This window comes from Poecilia reticulata, chromosome 15 (assembly GCF_904066995.2).
Source record: "Poecilia reticulata chromosome 15, P_reticulata-male-v2, whole genome shotgun sequence".
In the NCBI taxonomy this organism is placed as follows: Eukaryota; Metazoa; Chordata; class Actinopteri; order Cyprinodontiformes; family Poeciliidae; genus Poecilia; species Poecilia reticulata.
Window position 1 is genome coordinate 29,447,287 of NC_088844.1, and position 25,062 is coordinate 29,472,348.

Consider the following 25,062-nt stretch of genomic DNA (forward strand, 5'->3'; position numbering starts at 1 on the left):
AGAGCATCTTGCTGCAGTTTGTCAACACCAACTTAAACTTGGTCTGAAGAAGAAGTTCCAGTCTGTGTTTGAGGGAATCACTAAAGCAGGAAGTCCAACCCTTCTGAACCAGATCTACACAGAGCTCTACATCACAGAGGGAGAGACTGGAGAGGTCAATGATGAACATGAGGTCAGACAGATTGAAACCGCATCCAGGAAACCACACAGACCAGAAACAACAATCAGACAAGAAGACATCTTTAAAGTCCCACCTGGAAGAGATCAACCAATCAGAACAGTGATGACAAAGGGAGTGGCTGGCATTGGGAAAACGGTCTTAACACAGAAGTTCACTCTGGACTGGGCCGAAGACAAAGCCCACCAGAACATCCAGTTCATATTTCCATTCACTTTCAGAGAGCTGAATGTGCTGAAAGAGAAAAAGTTCAGCTTGGTGGAACTTGTTCATCACTTCTTTACTGAAACCAAAGAAATCTGCAGCTTTGAACACTTCCAGGTCCTGTTCATCTTTGATGGTTTGGATGAGAGTAGATTTCTGCTGGACTTCCACAACAAGGAGATCCTGACTGATGCTACAGAGTCCAGCTCAGTGGACGTTCTGCTGACAAACCTCATCAGGGGGAAACTGCTTCCCTCTGCTCTCCTCTGGATAACCACACGACCTGCAGCAGCCAATCAGATCCCTCCTGAGTGTGTTGGCATGGTGACAGAGGTCAGAGGGTTCAATGACCCACAGAAGGAGGAGTACTTCAGGAAGAGATTCAGAGATGAGGAACAGGCCGACAGGATCATCTCCCACATGAAGACATCACGAAGCCTCCACATCATGTGCCACATCCCAGTCTTCTGCTGGATCACTGCTACAGTTCTGGAGGATGTGTTGGAGATCAGAGAGAGAGGAGAGCTGCCCAAAACCCTGACTGAGATGTACATCCACTTCCTGGTGGTTCAGACCAAAGTGAAGAAGGTCAAGTATGATGGAGGAGCTGAAACAGATACACACTGGAGTCCAGAGAGCAGGAAGATGATCGAGTCTCTGGGGAAACTGGCTTTTGATCAGCTGCAGAAAGGAAACCTGATCTTCTATGAATCCGACCTGACAGAGTGTGGCATCGATATCAGAGCAGCCTCAGTGTACTCAGGAGTGTTCACACAGATCTTTAGAGAGGAGAGAGGGCTGTACCAGGACAAGGTGTTCTGCTTCGTCCATCTGAGTGTTCAGGAGTTTCTGGCTGCTCTTTATGTCCATCTGACATTCACCAAGCTCAGTGTAAATCTCATGGCTGATAAACACAAATCCTTCAAGATATCTTCGATGTTTAAAAAGCAACCTAAGAGGCTAAATCTTTATAAGAATGCCATTGACCAGGCCTTACAGAGTCCAAATGGACACCTGGACTTGTTCCTCCGTTTCCTCCTGGGACTTTCACTGCAGACCAATCAGAGACTCCTACAAGGTCTGCTGATACCGACAGGAAGTATCTCACAGACCAATTATAAAACAGTTCACTACATTAAGAAAAAGATCAGTGAGAATGTGTCTGCAGAGAAAAGCATCAATCTGTTCCACTGTCTGAATGAACTGAATGATTGTTCTCTAGTGGAGGAGATCCAACAGTCTCTGAGTTCAGGAAGTCTCTCCACAGACAAACTGTCTCCTGCTCAGTGGTCAGCTCTGATCTTCATCTTACTGTCGTCAGGAAAAGATCTGGATGAGTTTGATCTGAAGAAATATTCTGCTTCAGAGGAGGTTCTTCTGAGTCTGCTGCCAGTGGTTAAAGCCTCCAGCAAAGCTCTGTGAGGAAACACACAATTAAATGTTTGTTTTAAATATATCTGAATATAGATGACAAGGACCCAGTTTATATCTGTAATATATATCTACACAAGGAAATGTGCATTACATGTTTTCTTTATTTCTCAGATGTCCGTCATTTTATTGTTTTTGCTTCCCCCTGCAGGCTGAGGGACTGTAACCTCTCAGAGAGAAGCTGTGAAGCTCTGTCCTCAGTTCTTAGCTCCCAGTCCTCCAGTCTCAGAGAACTGGACCTGAGTAACAACAACCTGCAGGATTCAGGAGTGAAGCTTCTCTCTGCTGGACTGGAGAGTCCAAACTGCAACCTGGAAACTCTCATGTAAATCCCAGATATGATGACTTTTTGTATGAAATCTCACTAGACTGGAACACAGTAAACTAGAATTTTGTCTATTGTACTTGTCTGTTACTTCTGTAAGAGAGGGGTCAAAGTTTCCCATACTTCTATCATGGGCACAGATATGACATTTTATTTTTTCTTCAATAATTTATTGTTGCATTCTTGAATTGCCTGTTACCTGTTTAACATGGTGATTTAAACCAAAATTTTGGTCTATATCACAATTGACGTGTCCCACAGTTGTAAAAAATATTTATAAGAGATAAAAGGTCACTATAGTCATAGTTTTATATAAAGTTACTGTCAATGTTCTTTTGTGGCCTTTTAATTCAATTACCTAATATTCAAGAGTCAAATTTTCCCCAGAAAGTCTTCTTTTACAGTTAATTAAATAAGTTCTCCCCCTCTTATGGTTTCTGTTCTCACTTTGGAAATTCTAATTAGGAGTCAGTGATTTGGTTACTACACATGCTTCTAATCTGTTTTGATTCACTTTTATAAAAAAATGTTTTACATAAAACTGTCACTGTTGTTGCAGTATGAGACAGATAATCTGTAGAAAAAAATCAAGCTCCTCTGCATTCTCTCAGTGCTCCCAGTGAAACAATCAGAGTCAGCAGGAGGGTCTTAGCACTGTCAATCATGCCTGTGTGCATGCTGCTCAGTGCCCCTCCCTCCACCCTTGCTCTATGCTAAGATAGCAGCCTGCTAAGGCATAGCCACCTATGACAGCAGATAAACTGTTTACTTTTAACATTGAGTGTTTTCGCCACCCTTAGCACATAGCTGTGCTCCCAAGATCGGTTGACAGTGCTAAGATTCTCCTCCTGGCTCTGATTGTTTGTTTTTAACTGGTCCAGTCCATTCTTCCAGATGGAAATAACAGCACAGAGAGGAGGTGGAGGTGCTTGATCTATTCACAAATTATCTGTCTCAAATTATACTGACTCGACATGGCGATAATTTTAACAAATATGTAAATGATGTATTTTGACCTCTTGCAATGTTGACAAAAATATGCTCCAGCAACTTTTGACGCAGGGGTATGAAAAGTCACTAAATACAGCAACAACATTGCTAAGTTGGCAACAGTGCTCCCACTTCAAGCTGATGCTGTTTTCTGGTCTGCTTTATGGCAGTCACAATGCTACAGTGTCGCACGAGTTATTTCGAGACAGTCTGACTCTGTATCACCACATGATGGTATATAAAGATATTATTCCCATTTTTATTTTAAAAAAATGTACATATTTTTCCAATTCCTGATCTGGATGTAACACTCGTTGCCAGTCAAGTCTGTGATCTGGCCCAGTTCTCAATTGGATTATCTTTAATTCCGTCCTTATCAGACAGGATCATGTAGGCTCTTGGTTTGGCTCAAATGGCTTTGAGGTTATTATCCTTGCTGGGATGGTGCTGGGTGTTATTTATTTGTTCGTAAAGTTCTGTGTCCCGCCTTTGACAGAGCAGCGTTTCTGATTCATAGCACAGAAAATATTTGATGTGGTTCCAGATTTATTAGTCAGACCCCATCTCATTTGCAGAGATCATTACAATACCAGAACATCCATTGATTGTCAACAATGTTTCCTGAACTGTCATGTTTTTTTAAGTCATACATTTATTAAAAGCAGTGTGCTGTATCTCTCATCTCCCATTCAAATTATTGGTGCTGAGAGACTACAATCAATATTTAATTTATGTATGTTTCAAATTAAAATCAGAAGTATTTTGGCATTTTCTATCACTGGCTCTTTTGATAACCGATGCTTCTGATTTGCTTATGGATGGATGCTTAGCTATCCATACTTCATCATTTTTGTTTATCTGTGTGTCTGCAGCTTGTCAGGCTGTCTGATCTCAGAGGAAGGCTGTGCTTCTCTGGCCTCAGCTCTGACCTTTAATCCCTCCCATCTGAAAGAGTTGGACCTGAGCTACAATCATCCAGGAGACTCAGGAGTGAAGCTGCTGTCGGCTGGACTGAAAGATCCAAACTGGAGACTGGAAACTCTCAGGTGTGGAGGAGCACAGGAGTCTATTTATGAACATTTAGAGGAAACTTTGTGGGATCATTTCATATTTATGATGGAGATGGTTTGGGAATGAGTGCTTAGATTTATAAACTAAGTAAAGTCTCTGTTTTATATATTCTAACTCAGAGCTTCTACAATTTTTAACTATAGCCTATACTTTTGTTTAATGTTGCAACAGTGGGAAGAAAAACTGAGTTCTATCCATGTCTTAGAAACGTAAAGTGACAATAGAAGCAGTAGTTTTTTAAGTGGCCTCATCAAGGGTAGGAAGAAACAAAGCCAAGAAAATTAGCATAAAACCAGCAGGAAAATTTAAAGTTATAGGGTAAGATGGAGGTTAGGAGCTTTATCCTGTTACTGTGCAGTTTTGACAAAAATAGAAGCAAACCAGTTTGTCACTACCCTTAAACCTCCAGGTAGTGAGGTTTAAGGGTTTGAAATAAATGTTTTATTGTGTAAGAAACTTTTTTTTTCAACTTTTTTTTGCACAATATAAAGATGAAGTGGAGAAGGTCATGTCCATGTAATGTCCATGTTTGCTGCTGAGAGAGACTGATGGTCTGATCCCCCTCCTCCTTTCAGGGTGGAGCCTGCTGGAGTCCGATGGTTGACACCAGGTCTGAGGAAGTGTAAGTGTGTTTTTCATCTGATTCATGACAACAAAGCAGCTCACATTGATCCATCATTAAAAGTGTCAATAAATTATCAATAACTGCATCTGTATTGTGTTTGTTCTCTCCATCAGATTCCTGTCAACTCACCGTCGACACAAACACAGTGAACAGAAATCTCAAACTGTCTGAAAGCAACAAGAAGGTGATACATGTGGAGGAGCTCCAGTCATATCCTGATCATCCAGACAGATTTGATTACAGGCATCCTCAGCTGCTCTGTGGAACTGGTCTGACTGGTCGGTGTTACTGGGAGGTCGAGTGGAGAGGAGTTGTTTATTTATCAGTGAGTTATAGAGGAATCAAGAGGAGAGGAGGCAGCGAAGACTGTATGTTTGGAGGAAATGATAAGTCCTGGAGTCTGAGATGCTCTGATCATCATGGCTACTCTGTGTGGCACAATAACATAAAAGCACCCGTATCCTCCTCCTCCTCTGTCTCTAACAGAGTATCAGTGTATGTGGACTGTCCTGCTGGCATTCTGTCCTTCTACAGTGTCTCCTCTGACTCTCTGATCCACCTCCACACCTTCAACACCACATTCACTGAACCTCTGATTCCTGGATTTAGAGTTTGGTTTTCTGGTTCCTCTGTGTCTCTGTGCTGAGTTGAGTCTCCTCCTCTCAGAGAAACTTTCACTTTTTAATGGATAGTTCATGTCTGTGTATTTTACTCAGAAACACATTTTTAGGTTCATGAATTCAATCTGTTTCTTGAAGGATTTTTATGAAATGTCTTCCTCTTCCAGTCCTAAATTTGGATTATTCCAGAATCCACATAATTTTTGTCCAAATCCAGTAAACATTTCACACAGATTATCAGAATGTTGATGATCTCTTGGTTTTATCCATTCATTCATGAGTTGCATTTTATTTAAATGTTATGTTATCTGTTTATTCTTTTCTAAACATGTCTTCAATTCAAATGTTGAATCTTCCTTTTGTATATTTACTTAAGTTATTTGTGTTTTTTAAGCAATAAACAGATTTTCTTCTGGATTTGAATAATTTGCTTTTCATTCTGTTCTGGTCCTATGTTCAATAATTTCAGCAAAACTAATAGTTATTTCATTTTTAAAAAATTACATTGACTTAAAAAAGTCAAAAATTACAGTAAAAGATTTCCAAGTCATGAAAAAACATGGTAAACATGATAGAAGTGCCAAGAAGAGATTCTTTACTTCCAAACTGACAGACTGAATAGCAGTTTGTTTTCTTTCTTGCTAAACACTTCTCACCAAACCACAAGAAAATGATTCAAGATGACTTTCAGGCTGTTTTGAAGTTAACTAATAAAATTTATCATCAGTAAAAAGTATTAATGGCTTTCCCCCATGGTTGTGAAACTGGTTTAATAAAGTCACACGTGCAGTTAAAATACTATCCAAAAACATTCTTTCTGTTGAACCAAAACATGCCCTGCCACATGTGGGCAACCAGGTATATGGGATGCCAGGAATAATGAGGGAGGACAGGTTTAAAAAAAAATTAAAAAGACAATTTTTTGTTTTCTAAACAGACCTACATGTTTTCAACTCCGTTAGCCATCATAAAACTGAGTGTTCACAACTACATCTGGTCAAGGGGACTGACATGAGAGCTCTCATCCTTTCTTTTCAAGTCAATAAAGCAAACTTTTGATTCCTGACAGATGTTAAATATATTCAATATACACAAGAGCAGCAAGCAAGAGGTCTGGTGTCATGTGACTGAGTCTTAAACAAAAACAAGGACTCAAAGCTATGAAATAAAGAGACACAATCAATTCAAACAAAAAGTTTACTAAAGGTAACCTGGAGGTTTTATTTCTATTTCTTTTCAGATGATTTATCTGATCTGGACTTAAACTTCATTCTTTAGTTTAAACATTAACTCTGTTGGCACAATGAGCTGCAGGAACACCTCACTTCCTGTTGAACACCAGGGTGAAAATTTGCAGCTGACTGGATCCTTCAGGACGCAGAGACACACTGACTATAGAAAACACACGGAATCCCGCTGCTGTTTCAGGTTTTTACAGGAAAACCAAGAAATACAGCTGCTGTTTGTCGTGTGTGTTGTTTTTTGTTCTGATGTCTGAGAAGCTGGAAATCAAATGGATTCTTGAAGATCACCTCTGTTCCTGTTGCTGCGTACCTGTCCCGCCTCCATCATAGGTGAAGCTCCACTTCCTGTGTCTAAGTCTGTTGTTCAGATGTTCTTCTTCAACTCTTCTTTGGACCATTTCAACAAACTGTAAGTTTGTTTTGTTTGCTACTTTGTCTTGAGGAACTTTCCTGTTTGTTTCATCTGTCTGCATGTGGAGAACATGTTCACTAATCATTTCAGCACAAAGTTTAATCTCTACAGTTTCAAGACTGAATTACAGGATTATAAGATTGTTGATGAACTGGAATTAAACAATATGATGTTTTTAAAGATGTTATTTAGATCATTAGAACTCCGTGGACCCAACCAGTTCCAAAATGATTTGACTAAAACCTAAATATTTCAGAGCTTAAAAGCAAAACTCTATGCAGGTTTTGCTATTGATTTGTATAGATACAAAAATCCACTTGAAACCTGAACAGCCTCTTTAAGGATCTGATACCAGTTGAACCATTTTAAAATGTATTTCTGTCCCTTTAAGAATCAAGACCCATTTGATAAATGTAGAGAGTGATAAAAGCAGAACTTGTGATGATTCTTCTCCTTGCTGTTTATAGCAGCTGTAAAATATCAACTGTTCAGAAAGCAGCTTGAAATAACAGCTGAATGCCTGAAGGTGTGTTGAATCAGATGGGAAAATATAAAACATTAATAAAAAAAAGACAGATAATCTAAAAGTCAAGTTTCTTTGCACATTTCAGCAACAAGACAGTTCAAAGTGCTTTACATCATAAAGCACAAAAAGACTCATATTGGATCTAAAGATTGTATCAATAAAACAAAACAGTATTTGCAGTAATCAGATTTAAAGGTTTATTTCTTCCTAAAAGGGATCATTGTGTAGTTACACAGTGTCAACCCATTAAGTGTTGACAATCATTACAGTTATGAGTTAGGATTGTATTTCCTTAAAAAAAGACTAAGAGATCACCTGATGGCAATATGTTCATCTTAAATTCATGAAATTTACTTTATCTTTATTTGGCTGTGTGATTAAAAGTTGCTTAATCTTCAAAACCAAGATCAGTAAAATCCACCATTCCTGCTCTTCCCATCTGATTCACGGTGATTATTGTGACCTTTGATCTTTTATGATCCTCCTTCAGGTGCTTCACTTTCTGCCTCCAATATTTTCATGTGTTTGTCCTGCTGCTCACAGGCTCAGTTATGCCTGGATTTCACTGTTGCTCCATTTTTGGTTTTGGCTCCACAATAGGGTGATGTTCATTGAGTAAATGTATTTTTATATGGGCAGTGTGTAAATCGGAGTTTATCATGACCCAAAAACCAATCGGTTTGTGTCTGTTTAAACAAATTACAACTCAATATGTCACTCATTCCAAGGTCCAGTTTATTCAGTCACGGTGAAAAACAGGAAAAGTTGGTCAATGCATCAGTGAAATCAAATCCCTTCATATTTTAATCTGGATCATAAGATTTCACACAAACTGGGCCACTGACCAGCGTGTTCGCCAGGTTCCTGGATCTTTTTCATGAATAATTCCCAAGTCTTTTGCATTCAACAGTCCAAAAACAAAAATGCATCAGGAATCTCTAGGGATCCAGATTCAACCATGGTGTGGGAAATACAGAGAAAGTAATGCCAGAAGGATGAAAGAGAGGAAATTAAATAGGAGACAAGCAAGGAAAGATCTAAGGAATGAAGGTATTACACAAGTAAGGAAGAGCTCATGGAAAAAGGAGGACCAGAAGCAAAAGCACAAAGAAAGAATAACAGAAGGAAGAACATCCCCTTTAGATGGTGGAACAGGAAATATTTTCTGAGAATGTTTATTCATGATCTTATATAATTGTGCAGCCCATTTACCAAAAGCTCCTCCTTGGAGCTGCAGTCTCCAAGCTGAGCTTCCACCTCACAAAGCAGCCTTCCCCCACACTTCCCTCACACAGCTCCTCCAGACTAGCGGCAGCAGCAACACCTGGCAGAGGCGTAGGCTACGCTTATCATAGGGACAACTGAGTCCAACACTCCTCCAAACAATGGAAAACGGTATAATGGAGAAGCATAGTTATGATGTCGTGCTGATGGGGGAATTTTAGATCAAGCAGGAGTTTTTTAACAAGACAGGTCTAATTTAAAGGCGTCAAATTGCAAAATCAAATTACTTTTAAGTTATTTTTAATATGTGCATCATGTTATGACAACTGAAGATAACAAAGTTACTTGACTGTGCTATTAAACAGAAGGTATGTAGTACTGCCCTTTAACAATGAGCGCCTGGGTTTTAGACAGTTTGTACATCAAAGCAGAGAAAACTGACCCAGAAGAAGATCTCAGCAGTCTAGGAAAACTTTTCAAGATCGATGACAGGAAAATGAGTAGCTGCTGATTTGTTTCTATCCCGTTAAGTAAAGGATGATCAGAGCTGATGAATGATGTGTGTTTCCTCTGCAGGTGAAGCTAGAAAGTGTGTGAGCTGAAGTGAATTCAGCAGCATGGATCAGTGTGAGGACAGAGAGGAGGGAGTCCCTCCCTCTACAACCACTCTGTGTGGGGAAGATGAGAGCCGGAGCAAAGGTCAGAGGTGAGGTCACCATCTCTAAGTGTCCACAGCCCTTTTCACACAGCGTTCACTACATCAGGCCCAAACAGACGTGGTGGTGAAGCTGCTGCTCCTCTTTGCTGCTTCATCCAGACTGAACAGAGCAGCTCAGCCTGGTTCAGTGTTTCTTCCTGACAGCAAGTCAGTGATGCAGGAGCAGCTGAGTGACAGCAGCCTGTTGGTTAGAGCTCTGGGCTGCAGGAGGACACAGATGGAGAGAATCACCAACTTCCAACACATTTCCTGATCTGGATGATCAACATGATTCATCCTAGCAAGAAGGAGGCTGATCAGACATTCAATAAATCATGTTGAAATTGATTTTATGTCTAAATACAACCCAGAGATCAACACAACCATCTGCTCACTCTATGAAGGTTATGACTGCGTCTCAAAATCAACTGAAAGTCAGTTAAATGTACAAAATATGCAATTAACACTGGGTCATTATTTTACTTGAAAAGAGTCACTACGTTGCCTTTTTCATTCCATTTCCTGTCCATATGGGACTCTCATCCAATGGCTGTTATGTAAACAGAACCTCATAAAATGGGTTATAATAATATTTCTATTTTCAGGACCCATCAGAAATTCCCACTTGAACCTGAACGTGAACCACAGTCTGGCCTCATGTCAGGGGAGAGCGAGAGCTCTTATGATCTTCACATTGACGTTGAATGTTCTGGACCATCCTCAGAGAGGTGAGCTCTAAGTTTAGACATGCATCTATTCTAAGTTTGTTTATAACCTATGCAGGGCCTTAAATATCCAAAACAGAAAATATAATGGAATATGTGCAATTAGAATTTAGAACTAAAATATTAATAAAGATAGAATTTCTTTTAACAAACCAACTTCAAAGTTACCTACAAGCTCATTACTGTTGATGTCTGAGATAGTTAAATCCAATCTAACAATAATTTTATCTATTAAATAAAACCCCTTTAATTTTCCTTAACCCAATAATTCAATTCTTTCTATTATGTAAAACTGTAGTCACACACTCCTACAAAAAGCGAGCCACTCTTTGGCTTGGGAGTGCAGGGCCAGAAGGGAAAGTAACAAATCTAAAGGGTCCTGGATTTAAATATAGACAATGTACAAAAAACAGAGGTTGACAGAGGGTTTATTAATGGGCTGGTGTGTTTTAGACAGTTTGCAAAACCAAGGATAGAAGACTGATCAGATCAACATACACAACCATCTCTGAGAGTAAATGAACAAATTTTGACATTAAAATGATGTTTCAGCAACAGCTAATCTTTTTCCTGCAAAAGTTGTCAATGAAGATCAGAGTTGATGTGCAAATGAAGGATGTTTCCTCTGCAGATGAAACAAATGATCATTTATCTCTTGTAAATATAGTTCTATATACTAAAGTATAATGCACTATACTTTAGTATATAGTAATGTTATAATTCAGTTGAAAAATATTAACATGATAATTTACTGTTTTTTTGTGCTTGAATATTTGATATGATCTTTAAAAGACAAGAAAATATTTTAATATATATCTTGTTAAATATTTAAATCAAAATTGACATGCAGCTGCAGAACAATGAGGTGATTCTGTTATAACTGTGTAAACTGAGTCAGTTCCACCATTTTTGAAAGGTCAGTTTAGATCTTTTTCACATGTTGCTATTTTCATGCAGTGCAGAGTGTGTTAAAGATCTGTTTTTTGAAACACTGCAGTAAAAGTTCAAAGGAACAGATTGTCATTCTGTGAAATGCTGACTTCCATAACCTTCACTTGCCTGTAAGAAATTGTTGAAATTATACAACAAACTCCCAACACACTTCCTGCTCTTTTCCGGGTGACACAAAAAAGCATCCATAATATCAAAGGATTAGTGGAAATTTTTTTGTTTATTTTTAAACATATTTGTAAACATGTAAAATATATGAAGGGAAGGACATATAAATAGCTACACTGATTATAGTTGTATGTATTTTGAAGTTTGTTTTAAAAAAATATTAGTGGGGACCTATCATCCAAAATATACAATTTGCCTGTTTCTGAACCTTCATTTAAGTCTGTACTGCACCTAAAAACAACTCAAATGCTTTTAATCACCATCCAATTGTTTTGGGGAATAAATTAATGTGTTTTGGTGTCTGGAAATTAAGCCATTTCAAACTCCTTCCAAATTTAATGTTACAAATCAACAGGCACTGCTTGGGCTAGTGAAGACCAGCCCAAGCAGGGTGGTCAGTTGATTCTACCACAGGATGTGCTGTGCAATGTCTGCAGTCTCAACAAGTGTTGTGTTGTTGACTTACCGTTGCCTTTTTTGTTTTATCATTTTTACTGTTTTGCATGACTTCACTGTAAAGCACTCTGGTTGTCATGTCCTCAACCTCCATTGCCTTGTTGGGGTCGACATTCAGATAAACTCCTCTCCAAACTGACCACACAGACAAGAGGGCTTATGTTGACTCTTTACTGAAGCCAGTTGGAGTAGGGTAAAACTGAGAAATTAACATACAAACTTTCAGAAATAATACACAGTAGAAAACAATACAGCACTTAAAAGTACAATAAATTTGCTCTGGAGAAAATATTAAGCTTAAGGCTATACAAGTTCTTATAAAAGAAATACTGCTTTCTTACAAATGGCTAAATTATTCTTAAAGAGAGAAGAGAAAGAAGCTTTACTCAATAGACTTGTGGTCCACAAAGACATAACACACAACAACACATAAAAGATAAATTTCAAAAATTATAATTAAAAAATATATATATCCATTGTAAAATTGAATATATACCAACAATGCTTTCAAACACCAAATGAATCGAAGTTGAAGTGTTACTGAGAGAAAACCATGCTTTGTTTTCTCCTGCCTTGTCTGCTTTTTATGACATCATCATAAACGGCAGACTCTTAAATGTAATACCTACATTCCGCCACTAGATGGCAACAACTGAACACTTCCAAAGTATAAATCTGTGAAATGTCAACAAACTGACATACAACAGCACACTGCTGTATGTCTATTTTTGTTATTTGTAATTTGCTTTAAAAAAAACTTCAGATTAACTTTGCTGCAGATAGTGTCAGCCAATAGCTTTAAAGGCATACAGACTGCTACCTGCAGGGAGCAGAGTCTCTGCAAACAGAATTTGTCAAAACTCTTCACCTGAGTGAAATAAATTTTTACCAATATTTAAGACATTTTTTTTTCTTAGAATGAAGAATGTCACAGCTGAAAATGAGTATACATACCAGAATGTGTCCTTTAAAAGCCATGTTTCAAAGGATCTTTGGTTTGAATTTAAACAAAAACAACCTCCAGCAGCAGAAAGGTGAGCCGTTTCTGAATACTACTGAATAAGTTTCTGAATAAGTGTGTAAAGCAAGTTAATTTCAGCATGTGATTGTGAACCTTGAGATCTTTTTCATAGATTGTTCTCGTACTGTGCAGGGTGTACTGGATGTTTTCTAGCATTGTATATGGAGAAAATTAGTGAAGATATTGATGAGATGATGCTCATAACCCATGGTCACTGTTCAAGTCAGTGCTATGTGGGCATTCATATTCCTCTTCTTATTAATTATCAAATTATTCATTAAATCTTATTGTATTCTGTTTATTTGATGCTTTGAACATTTAAAATGCCTTTTATTGCAATATATTTGGAGATTTAATATCTAACACATTTGTTTGAGTAAATAAATGCATTAGTAAATTCATTTACTAATACATTTATTAGTATTAATTTATTAATAAATCTATTTATTTATAAATTGTTCCTGCTTCTTTCAAAGAGTGGATCATCAATACTCTGATGATCCAGAGATCCAAGCTGCCTACAATGAAATGCAGTTGGACTCCATTTTTAAGGTCAGTAAATGTACAAAATCTACTGAATGTTTGTTCTACTTACAGTACATTCCATTCAAATTCATTTCAATTCAGAAATAATTTATTGAAACAAAATGTTGCAAGTTACATTGTTCAACATTCTTCGTACAGATGGTGATGGCTATTGGCAGGAAAGATCTCCTGTTAAGAAGTGTATTATATAGAATCTTAAGAAGCTTCCAACTAGAAAGATAGATGGGAGAATTTAAGAATAATCTGGAACACAACACTTAAAATTACAATTGATTCAGAAGCATGAAAAGAGATTTTGACTATGCCTTATATTTGTAGCGAGTATGGGAAGTTCTTGAAACTGTCCCAAATGTACATTAGTCACAGGGACTGGATTCCATTAGTTATGGGAGTGTAAAATATAGAGGCATTTTGGCATGCAGAATGTAGGAAAATTAGCTCTGCTGCAGGGCAAACACTTCCCTCGAGTCCAGTTCTGTGTCTCCTTGGACTCATACCCATCTGCCACCTGCCACAGAGAGATTATACAATTACTATTGATGTTGGCTAAGAACTGTAGCCTCTTCACTTGACTTCTAGAGACAGACACATGGGAGGTGGAGGCAAAGGGAGCAGCTACATCTCCTAATTTGACTGAAGACCAACTTGTAGAAGCAGAAGACCTCATAACTGGAGTGGAAAATAAAACATTTCAAGTTTGATGGGAAAGCTGTAGGTCAAAGGAGGGTGGGAACTCTGATTGGGTGGAGAAGAGAAAGTTAATAAGCTTGTTAATGAACTGAAATTGTCCAGAATCGATCCAGACTTCCACCTATCCAATTCGCCTTTACTTGAACACTGTGATCTTTTTAATCTCTGACCACACCTCTCTAAAATCATTCCTTTGTAGTTTGTTCTGTAGCTTCTGCCTGTACTTTTCCATGCTGCATCTAATCTTGACGTTGAGCTGCTTCTGCATGGATTTCAATAGTTCCCTGTCTTACTCCCTGAAAGCTCTCTTGTTATGGTTTCAGATCATTGCTGATCCATGGTTCGTTATTACAGAGGCCTCTCACTGTTCTGGTGGGAAATCTGTTGTCCACACAGAAGTTTATATTGTTGATCATATACACCGTCATGGCATTGATGTCCTATCATTATCAAAATTATTTTTCAATCACAATCTATTCTGTTCCAGCTGCTGGAGGACAACATTGTCACTTTTGTGAAAAATGAGCTGAAGAAGATCCAAGGTGTTCTCAGTCCAGTTTCCAAAATATCCAAAGAGAGTCAAATATGTGGATTGTCGAAAAATGAGAAGAAACAGCTGAGGAAGAACAGCAGAGAAGCATTGACGAAGATCACTCTGAACGTCTTGAGGATAATGAATCTGAATAATCTGGCTGACCATCTCCAATGCAGTAAGACTTCTACTCCTGAACACAAAAGACATTCATATATGAGAAAGAACAAAATCTCTTCAAATAAAATCTAAATAAAAATAAAATAATTGTCTCTAGGTTAAAGATACTGATTCTGTTTTTGTATTTTGTTTGTGTTTTTTTTATTAAGAACATTTTGCTACAATCTATGAGGATAACATTAAATCTGGTCTGAAGAAGAAGTTCCAGTGTGTGTTTGAGGGAATTGCTACAGCAGGAAGTCCAACCCCTCTAAATCAGATCTACACAGAGCTCTACATCACAGAGGGAGGGACTGGAGGAGTCAATGATGAACATGAGGTCAGACAGATTGAAACCACATCCAGAAAACCACACAGACCAGAAACAACAATCAGACAAGAAGACATCTTTAAAGTCCCACCTGGAAGAGATCAACCAATCAGAACAGTGATGACAAAGGGAGTGGCTGGCATTGGGAAAACGGTCTTAACACAGAAGTTCACTCTGGACTGGGCTGAAGACAAAGCCCACCAGAACATCCAATTCATATTTCCATTCACTTTCAGAGAGCTGAATGTGCTGAGAGAGAAAAAGTTCAGCTTGGTGGGACTAATTCATCACTTCTTTACTGAAACCAAAGAAATCTGCAGCTTTGAACACTTCCAGGTTCTGTTCATCTTTGATGGCCTGGATGAGAGTAGACTTCTGCTGGACTTCCACAACAAGGAGATCCTGACTGATGCTACAGAGTCCAGCTCACTGGATGTTTTGCTGACAAACCTCATCAGGGGGAAACTGCTTCCCTCTGCTCTCCTCTGGATAACCACACGACCTGCAGCAGCCAATCAGATCCCTCCTCAGTGTGTTGGCATGGTAACAGAGGTCAGAGGGTTCAATGACCCACAGAAGGAGGAGTACTTCAGGAGGAGATTCAGAAATAAGAAGAAGGGCAGCAGGATCATCTCCCACATGAAGACATCACGAAGCCTCCACATCATGTGCCACATCCCAGTCTTCTGCTGGATCACTGCTACAGTTCTGGAAGATGTGTTAAAGGCTAGAGAGGGAAGAGAGCTTCCTAGCACCCTGACTGAAATGTACATTCATTTCCTGGTGGTTCAGACCAAAGTGAAGACAGTCAAGTATGATGAAGGAGCTGAAACAGATCCACACTGGAGTCCAGAGAGCAGGAAGATGATTGAGTCTCTGGGAAAACTGGCTTTTGATCAGCTGCAGAAAGGAAACCTGATCTTCTATGAATCAGACCTGACAGAGTGTGGCATCGATATCAGAGCAGCCTCAGTGTACTCAGGAGTGTTCACACAGATCTTTAGAGAGGAGAGAGGGCTGTACCAGGACAAGGTGTTCTGCTTCGTCCATCTGAGTGTTCAGGAGTTTCTGGCTGCTCTTCATCTCCATCTGACATTCATTAAGTCGGGGGTCAATCTAATGGAAGAAGCACAAACATCCTCAAAGAGGTATTCTTTTTTTCAAATACCAAAACTAAAATCGCTCCATCATAAAGCTGTTGACCAGGCCTTAGAGAGTCCAAATGGACACCTGGACTTGTTCCTCCGTTTCCTCCTGGGACTTTCACTGCAGACCAATCAGAGACTCCTACAAGGTCTGATTACACAGACAGGAAGTAGCTCACAGACCAATCACGAAACAGTTCAGTATATCAAGGAACAGATCAGGGAGAATGTGTCTGCAGAGAAAAGCATCAATCTGTTCCACTGTCTGAATGAACTGAATGATCATTCTCTAGTGGAGGAGATCCAACAGTCTCTGAGTTCAGGAAGTCTCTCCACAGATAAACTGTCTCCTGCTCAGTGGTCAGCTCTGGGTTTCATCTTGGTGTCGTCAGGAGAAAATCTGGATGTGTTTGACCTGAAGAAATACTCTGCTTCGGAGGAGGTTCTTCTGAAGCTGCTGCCAGTGGTTAAAGCCTCCAACAAAGCTCTGTAAATACTTTTCTTTTATACCATAATTTATATATATTTTGGATATCAAGCAAATCAAATATGCTTGGTCAAGTATTTATTCTGTGTTGTATTTGCTGTTGATAGAACTGATTATGTATATTTATTGTTTATTTATTATTGACTCTTTAGGTTGAGTGGATGTAACCTCTCAGAGAAAAGCTGTCAAGCTTTGTCCTCAGCTCTCAGGTCCCAGTCCTCTACTATCACAAAACTGGACTTGAGTAACAACATTCTGAATGATTCTGGAGTGCAACTTCTGTTACATGGACTGGAGAGTTCAAATCACAGCCTGAATATCCTTAGGTAATGATCAGGGGCATGGAAAAGAATTTTCCTTTCAAGCCAAATTCTGTTTTTTATATCTAACTCAAATCACATCCAATGGCATAAAATAATGAAGACAACACATAGTTTACAAACTAGTTCAATTCTAGACATAAGGAAACAGTTTATACCAAATTCTGTTAAAGGAAAATAGCATTCGTTCAACTTAGTAATGCATCACATCCACATACAATTATGTACTCCATTTCAAATCAGCCAGAATAATATAACATTCAGTTGATCATAAAAGACAAGAATGGTAAATATTCTGTAAGTCAGAAAAAGTGGCTGCTTGGAGTTGTAAATCTCTCATCCAGAGCAAGTTATTAAGGGGAATCAACTAGGTTTCCTTGGATGGAACATTTTTAATGTGTTTGAACAATTGAACTTGGCTGCATTACAAGACTTAAATCTGCCTATATAACTACATTTATCAGATTATTTGTTTGCAAAGTGTCTTTAGAGGATATTCATTGTGAACTGAGGATATGCAATACAAATGACTGAAGAGAATTGATTCAAAATAAATTAGAAAACATTTTTATACTCTGCTTCAGACTGAGTTGCTGTAACCTGTCAGAGAGAAGCTGTGAAGCTCTGTCTTCAGTTCTCAGCTCCCAGTCCTCCAGTCTCAGAGAACTGGATCTGAGTAACAACGACCTGCAGGATTCAGGAGTGAAGCTTCTCTCTGCTGGACTGGAGAGTCCAAACTGCAAAATAGAAATTCTCAGGTAAGCTACAGATTTTTTAAAATTCCTTTTCTAAATGCACCAGACATGGGAAAGTGGTTAGCAACTTGGTCCAAACTTTTGTACAGGACTCACGTTGAAAATGTCTCCAAAAGAAAAAAGCTGTATTGTACTGACAAGGATCAAATTTTGGAGCATCTTGTTAAGTAATTGGTTGTCCAGTATCAGTGGAGCTGGTTGAATTCTTTAAATACCTCAGTATAGAAATGGATAATTGACTCCTTCTCCCTGGATGTGGCCCTCATTTATGAAAAGGTTTATCAAAGTCTCCACCTGCTGAGAAAACTGGGAGTGTTTGATTCATAAAAATGCATTGTCATTGGTTTATAAGACATTTATTGAATTAATTCTCATATTTTAACATCTCCTAATACAGTCTGATTACAGTGAAACACAAAACAAAACATTTCTGCCAACAAAATTACTGGTTCAATTCCACACTTACTGCTGAGCTGTACAATACCTCTGTGGTCAGGAAACCTATTTGGATCACAGTGTACCATTCACTATGCCTTTATAGTGTTTCCAGCTTCTTCCTTCTAGCAGATGCTGTAAAGTAACTTCTGTCAGGAAAATTATTTCTAAACACAATTTGTCCCCTATAAAATGACCCTACTAAACAAGCTACATTTCCTTTATTGGGTTTTGTTATACAATGACTTTTATACTTTTGTCTTTTTTATTTTTACTTAGTTTCTTTGATACTTATTGTATGTTTGAAAACAAACATAGTAACATGAAGCCATGTGCATAAACATATTACACTCACTTTACAAAATTGTAGGGGCTGAATGTATCCATGTTTATAGAATGTGTTTATTATCAAAAAGACATTTTTCAAGATTTTCTGATTTATTAATCAGTTGCAATGGTTTCATAATTTTTATTATTTGGAAAAACTACTTAATAGAAATTTGATTCAACCTGAACCTTTTTTTAAAAAGTTATGAATTTTCTTTACTTTTAGCTTGTCAGGTTGTTTAATCACAGACGAAGGCTGTTCTCATCTGGCCTTTGCTCTGGCCATGAACCATTCTCATCTGAAAGAGTTGGACCTGAGCTACAATTGTCCAGGAGAGCTGGGAGTGAAACAGTTGTCGTTCGGACTGAATGATTCACAATGGAAACTAACCACTCTAAGGTATGGAGACAACTGATATAGAGAGTATTTAGTAGAAGAGAAAGCATAAAAGTAAGCTCTGTTTTATCTTTTTCTCTTTCTTTTCCTGGATATAAATATTTTTTGCGACTCAGAAGTTTCCACATGTGACCTGCCACAAGTGATAAAATCATAAATGATGATCTGAAACATTGTCACAAAAACAGAACAAATTTGAAAGTGGGCAAACAATTTTCTACACAACTGAATTACTTGTGGAAAAGAGCTATGTTCATTTTAAGGTCCCACCTGGATATTTACTTTTTTAAACCATCATCTGTCTCTATTTTGCGGTTCCACCACCTCTGCAACTGGAGGGATGAGCATCATAAGTGCTCTGTAAGTGACCTGTCTGTCTGACTGGCTCTCAGAGACCAGCAGCAGTTGCTTTTGGCTCAAGACTGAATGTTTACTTGGTGGTTCCTCATTTTTCATTTTGAACCAAGCTACTCTCTCAGGAAAATCTATCTTTTAGGTAGTTACCAGATGATCTTAGTCACATGTGCTGTCATATGTAATTTCAAGAAGTATTATCTAAATCTTTGTTTCTATATCTTTTTTTTCACTTTTAAATTATTTTTAAAATGTTAATTTTATCTTCTGTAGTTCTTTGTGGTTAAGTATCAAATAAAGTAGTTTTTTATCTTGTCATAAAATGTCTGTGCTTGCTGCTGAAAGAGACTGATGGTCTGACCCTCAACCTTTGCCTTTTCAGAGTGGACCCTGCTGGAGTCCAGTGGTTGGCACCATGTCTGAGGAAGTGTAAGTGTGTTTTTTATTTTATGAATAACAACAAAACAGCTTACATCCAACAATTTTCAAATTGTTTCACTCTTCAGGTGTCATAAATGTGTTAATTATCAGTAAGTGGGTTGTCTTTTTTCTCTTCATTAGATTCTTGTCAACTCACAATCGACTTAAACACAGTGAACAGAGAGCTCAGGTTGTCTGACAACAACAAGAAGGTCACACGTGTGAAGGATCGTCAGTCTTATCCTGATCATCCAGACAGATTTGATGTCCCTCAGCTGCTTTGTCAAACTGGTTTGACCGGTCGTTGTTACTGGGAGGTTGAGGTGAGAGGAGAAGTGGATATATCTGTGAGCTACAGAGGAATTAGAATTAGAGGATACAGTGATGCTTGTTGGTTTGGACGGAATCATCAGTCCTGGAGTTTGTTCTGCTCTGATAAGGGTTATTCTGTCTGGCACAATGCCAAAAAAACACCCATCCTCTTCTCCTCTTCCTCCTCCCCCTTCTCCACCTTCTATGTCTCCAACAGAGTAGCCGTATATGTGGACTGTCCTGCTGGGATTTTGTCTTTTTATAGAGTCTCATCTGACATGCTGATCCACATCCATACCTTCAACACCACATTCACTGAACCTGTTTATGCTGGATTCAGAATCTTTCCTGATTCCTCAGTCTTTCTATGTTAAGGTTTAAGAGTCTCTGAGGAAACAGACACATGGAAAATTAGAATTATTATTGGATGTAGATGTTCTGTTTATGTCTGTTACACACCAAATATTTTCTGCATCAGTGGTTGGGACTCAGAGCTGCACAGTGGCGCAGTTGGTAGAGCTGTTGCCTTGCAGCAAGAAGGTTCTGGGTTCGATTCCCGGCCTAGGGTCTTTCTGCATGGAGTCTCCATGTTCTCCCTGTGCATGCGTGGGTTTTCTCCGGGTACTCCGGTTTCCTCCCACAGTCCAAAAACATGACTGTCAGGTTAATTGGCCTCTCCAAATTGCCCCTAGGTATGAGTGTGTGTGTGCATCGTTGTGTGTCCTGTGTGTCTCTGTGTTGCCCTGCGACAGATTGGCGACCTGTCCAGGGTGAACCCTGCCTCTCGCCCGAAACGTTGGCTGGAGATGGGCACCAGCAACCCTCCTGACCCCACTGAGGGAAAAAGGGTGCAAGAAAATGGATGGATGGAAGGATGGTTGGGACTCTTTCAACATAACTTTAAACAAGAGGATTCAGTTGCACAATTTATTTATTCAAAATGATTGATCCTATTTTAATACACAGAAATTAATCTTGGACACCAACTTTCTCGCTCATACACATATTTTGAAAATGTTTCTGATTATAACATTTATTTAAATATATCACAACACAATTAATGTAGTGCAAAGATGTTTAATATTCTACATAGCAATATTGGAATAATATTGGAACAATGGGGGGTTTCTGGTTTGATTTCCACTCAATCTGCCTCTTATTGTATCCTTGGGAAAGACACTCCACCCACCTTGGCTGCTGCCTTTGCTCAGAAAGGCTGATGACACAAAATCTCTGGGGCTCAGTGAGTCTGTGACTGTGACTATAATCTAGTGTCTGACCTTCATCAGAGTGTGAATGTGTTCTTGAATGTCAGTCACTATGTTCAATCCTATTCAAGTCTGGTTTTGATTCTAAAAATATGTATCATTTTGTATCCCCGTAAAATGTCTAAAGAATTTCATTGATATGTATTGACCTGCAAAAACAAAGTAAGACAGATTAGTACCGTTAACTGGAGAAATAAAGTGGAAAAAAGGGAGAAAACACCCATTTTTGATGTACCCATATTAAAGAACAGACCTATTGAATAAGAATAAATAAATGATGTTGTCCTGCTTTGTTCTTTAAATGTATTATTAGCTTTTTCCATTGTTGTTTATATGATTTCTTGTTTGCAAATAGATTTCTCCCATTTTTTAATTATTTTAATATTACAATTCAGCTGTGATGAAAGTGCATAAATATACTTATGTAGACTGTAACCTTTGAAATGTTCAATAAAAATGAGCTAATCTCAATAAATAAAGCTAATGAGTTCATGTTGAAAAAATATAATTCACTTTTGCATCTATTTTTTATTATTATTTCTGGGGAAAATAATTTGAACAATCTGTAATTCTACAGAAAATTGACCATTTTATTGTAGACTGAGCTTCTTAAAACTTTCTAAAAAGAAGAACTTTGAGGGTTTTTTAACCCAACTGAACACACCTCATTTTAACAGCAGATTTCTTATATTGAGCTTAATGTGGGGTTCAGAGATTATTGGCAACCTTTTGAGCATTGTTTTTTGAGTGAGACAGCATTCACCTCACAGGTCAACTTTTCAATCCATCAAAGCAGAGGATTCAATAATAGAGGATTCAGATCAAAAAGCTGCCCTGTAATTTAACAGACCTTCCTCCAGGTTTTACTGCTCTTATCCACTCAGTAAGCCACTGAGAGTACTCAGTCATTACAGGTCAGTATTACAGAATGTAACCTCATTTCTACCACCTCACAAGTTGATCTTCTCAGTCCTGCCACTCTAAATAATCCTAGATTATTTGTATTTCTTGGAGTTCTGATATAATGTTTTAAATGTGTATGTTTTATTCTTTTGCTTTGTTCTTGTGAGTGATATTGTTTTATGTGGACTTCAGAGACTACTGCAAGCAAATTGGGCCTCAGGAATAATAAAGTATTTGAATTCAATTCAAGTTTGTTCAGCTATGCTTCTCTCCTAAATGAAACAACTAAACTAACTGCTGTTACTGTTAATTTTCTACTATCTCTTCAACTTAGAAAAATTACTCTTGGTTAAGAACTCCTGGATCTTTTGCAGTTCTGCTCCCATGGTGCTGAGCCTGGCAGCACTAATCAGATACTCCCACAGCATCCTTTCTGATGAAGAGAACTTGTCCTTTTTATGGTAACGTCATGCATGCTCAGTATGTTTATTCAGGAGAATGGATTATTGCAAAGTTGGTGACTTGATACATCCGCACGAGTTTCCTAGAAGGTTTTTGTACATGACTCTACCTTCTAAATAGTTTGCAGATTTCTTAGTGTCCTATATATAAGTATCCAAAGTTTTTGAAAAAAATAACATTTCCTAGGTAACTCTAGACACATGTAATAAACATAAATGGTCATTAATTAAAAGGTGTGCACTTTATTTAATATGTTTTGTAAAGAGTAACTGGTGAATGTTTTGGGTAAAAGGTAGTTAGTTGTTTGAAATACAGATTGGTGAGAAAAAAACACTGCTTAAGATGCTTCCCCTTGTGAAAGACATTGTGTAAGTCAGATAAACTTATTGTTGGTTGATGGCCTCACCCAAGGTTAAATACAGAAATGTCTATGGGTGTATGCTGAGTGGTGAGACTGGTTAGAAGAGTTGGAGTTGGCAGTAGAGGAAAATAAATGATTAGAGAGTCAAATTGAGAATTATGTCTCCTCTGTTGGCAAGTTCAGTCAGGGTCTGTTCAGCTGGCTTTCTGTCTAGAATACAAACAGCTAAGGCTTGTAAAAGGGATCAGGGGATGTGAGCTTTTGTTTAGGGCAAGCTTTAAAACCTGTCAATACTGGACAAAATAAAATGAAATACCCATTATGGGATAAAAAACATTTCATATCTAGGTTCACTAAAAGGGAACCTAGATATTCCCTTTTGCTGATATCTAGGTTAATTTATTTCAAGTCGAGTTTATTTTTATAGCATATTTTAACAAGGTAGTTCAAAGTGCTTTACACCATAGGATATAATACAGTAACAAGTTATGAAACATCAAGAAACATTGCATTTTGTCAAATGCTATCATCAATATCATCAAACAAATATACATCAAATATAGATCAATGTTCCAGTTATTGTCAATCAAAAGCAACTCTAATCAGGTTTGTTTTTAACCCTTTTTTAAGGTTAAAACTTAAATAAAAGTTAAAAACTTAACCTTAAAGTCAGGTCAGTGGGATGACCTGAAAAACAGAAAGCCTTTGGAGAAACTCTTGCTGTTCCCATTGAAAAAGCTGCTTTGGAACATTGAACTTGCCATACACAACTAACTAAGACAAAGGTGCGGTGGTATTTTAATTTTTTTTTTTTAAATCTGGAATCACTTTAAATTTAAATATTGAGGCAAGGGGCACAAGATGGTTGTGCTAGATCTCTGGTGACAGCCTTATAATACGAAGATGCCATTGTCCTTCAGGCTGGAGCTTTCAATGTACGGTCACATATAGTAAATTAGTCTGAAATTATTTCAAAACAAACTAACCACATGATTTGCTCTCTGTAATGTTACTTCCATAAATTTGTTTAGTTTCTGTTAAATTACTAACAACCTTTAATAACACTTTTACTGTGTCATGATGTTTATTACATTTGTCTCATTTCAAATATATAAAGGTTATTTGTGTTAATGATATAACTATATTAAGTGGAAGAGGTTATGTTTTATTTTTAACTTATCTGAAGTACCTGGTTTTATATATGAAAATGACATGGGTTTACTACACTGACATCAAACAGTTCATGTTTGTACCACGTGAGAGAGACAAATCCCCACTAATAAAAAAATCCAGTTGGTTCCCACTTCCAGAACTTAACTTGGATCAGCAAAATAATGAAATAAAACTTTAGTTGTGTTCACACTGGGAGTCATGTGAAAGGTTCATATGTTCAGACATAATCACGTGATTTTTTTTCTTTGACTCACCAGTCAGACCAGTCTAACCAGCCAGAACACATATTGTTCACTGAGGCGAGAAGCAACTAGCAGCTCTAATCACCTCATCATTCCATCATGAACCATTTTATGTCAAGTTTTCATCATTTTTATTAATATTTAATCAAATTCACAATTAAATTCTATTTTCCATGTGTTTTTGGTGCTCAGAAAAACTCCAGGATGTCTATTTTTCATTTTGATATTAACTGACCTAACCTGCTACCCCTCCTACTGGTCCCGCCTCCATTGCAGGTGCTGCTCCAATTCATTTCAGGAACCAGTTAAACTCTGTCACAGCCAGTTAGGTCCAGACTTCAACTCGTTGGACCATATGAACAAACTGTAAGTTTGCTTTGTTTTATAATTGAACTTTGTCTTAACTATCTGTCCAGTTGGTTTCTGCTCTCTGATGTCTGGAAAACATGTTCACCTCTAGTTTCTGCACAAAGCTTAACAACTTCCTTCCTCTACTTTCTGTTTGTTCCTGAACAATTTTTTATTTTTTCAGGTGTTCAATTTGATTTAGCTTCAGTTTTTCTTATGATGAAAGT

At 37.9% G+C, this 25,062-nt stretch overlaps 1 protein-coding gene across 1 annotated transcript in view; it reads left to right on the forward strand.

The window, feature by feature from the left end:
• The window catches only part of LOC103477175 (uncharacterized), a 53,793-nt gene that overhangs the window by 20,988 nt on the left and 7,743 nt on the right, over positions 1-25,062 (forward strand). The window contains 15 exon segments of the mRNA XM_081616635.1: positions 3-1,800; positions 1,965-2,138; positions 4,001-4,174; positions 4,775-4,821; positions 4,938-5,470; positions 9,615-9,751; positions 13,345-13,420; positions 14,592-14,814; positions 14,966-17,084; positions 17,498-17,836; positions 18,822-18,995; positions 19,729-19,775; positions 19,908-20,447; positions 20,557-20,587; positions 22,624-22,710. Coding sequence (XP_081472761.1) covers positions 3-1,800; positions 1,965-2,138; positions 4,001-4,174; positions 4,775-4,821; positions 4,938-5,470; positions 9,615-9,751; positions 13,345-13,420; positions 14,592-14,814; positions 14,966-17,084; positions 17,498-17,836; positions 18,822-18,995; positions 19,729-19,775; positions 19,908-20,447; positions 20,557-20,587; positions 22,624-22,710 — 6,499 coding nt within the window.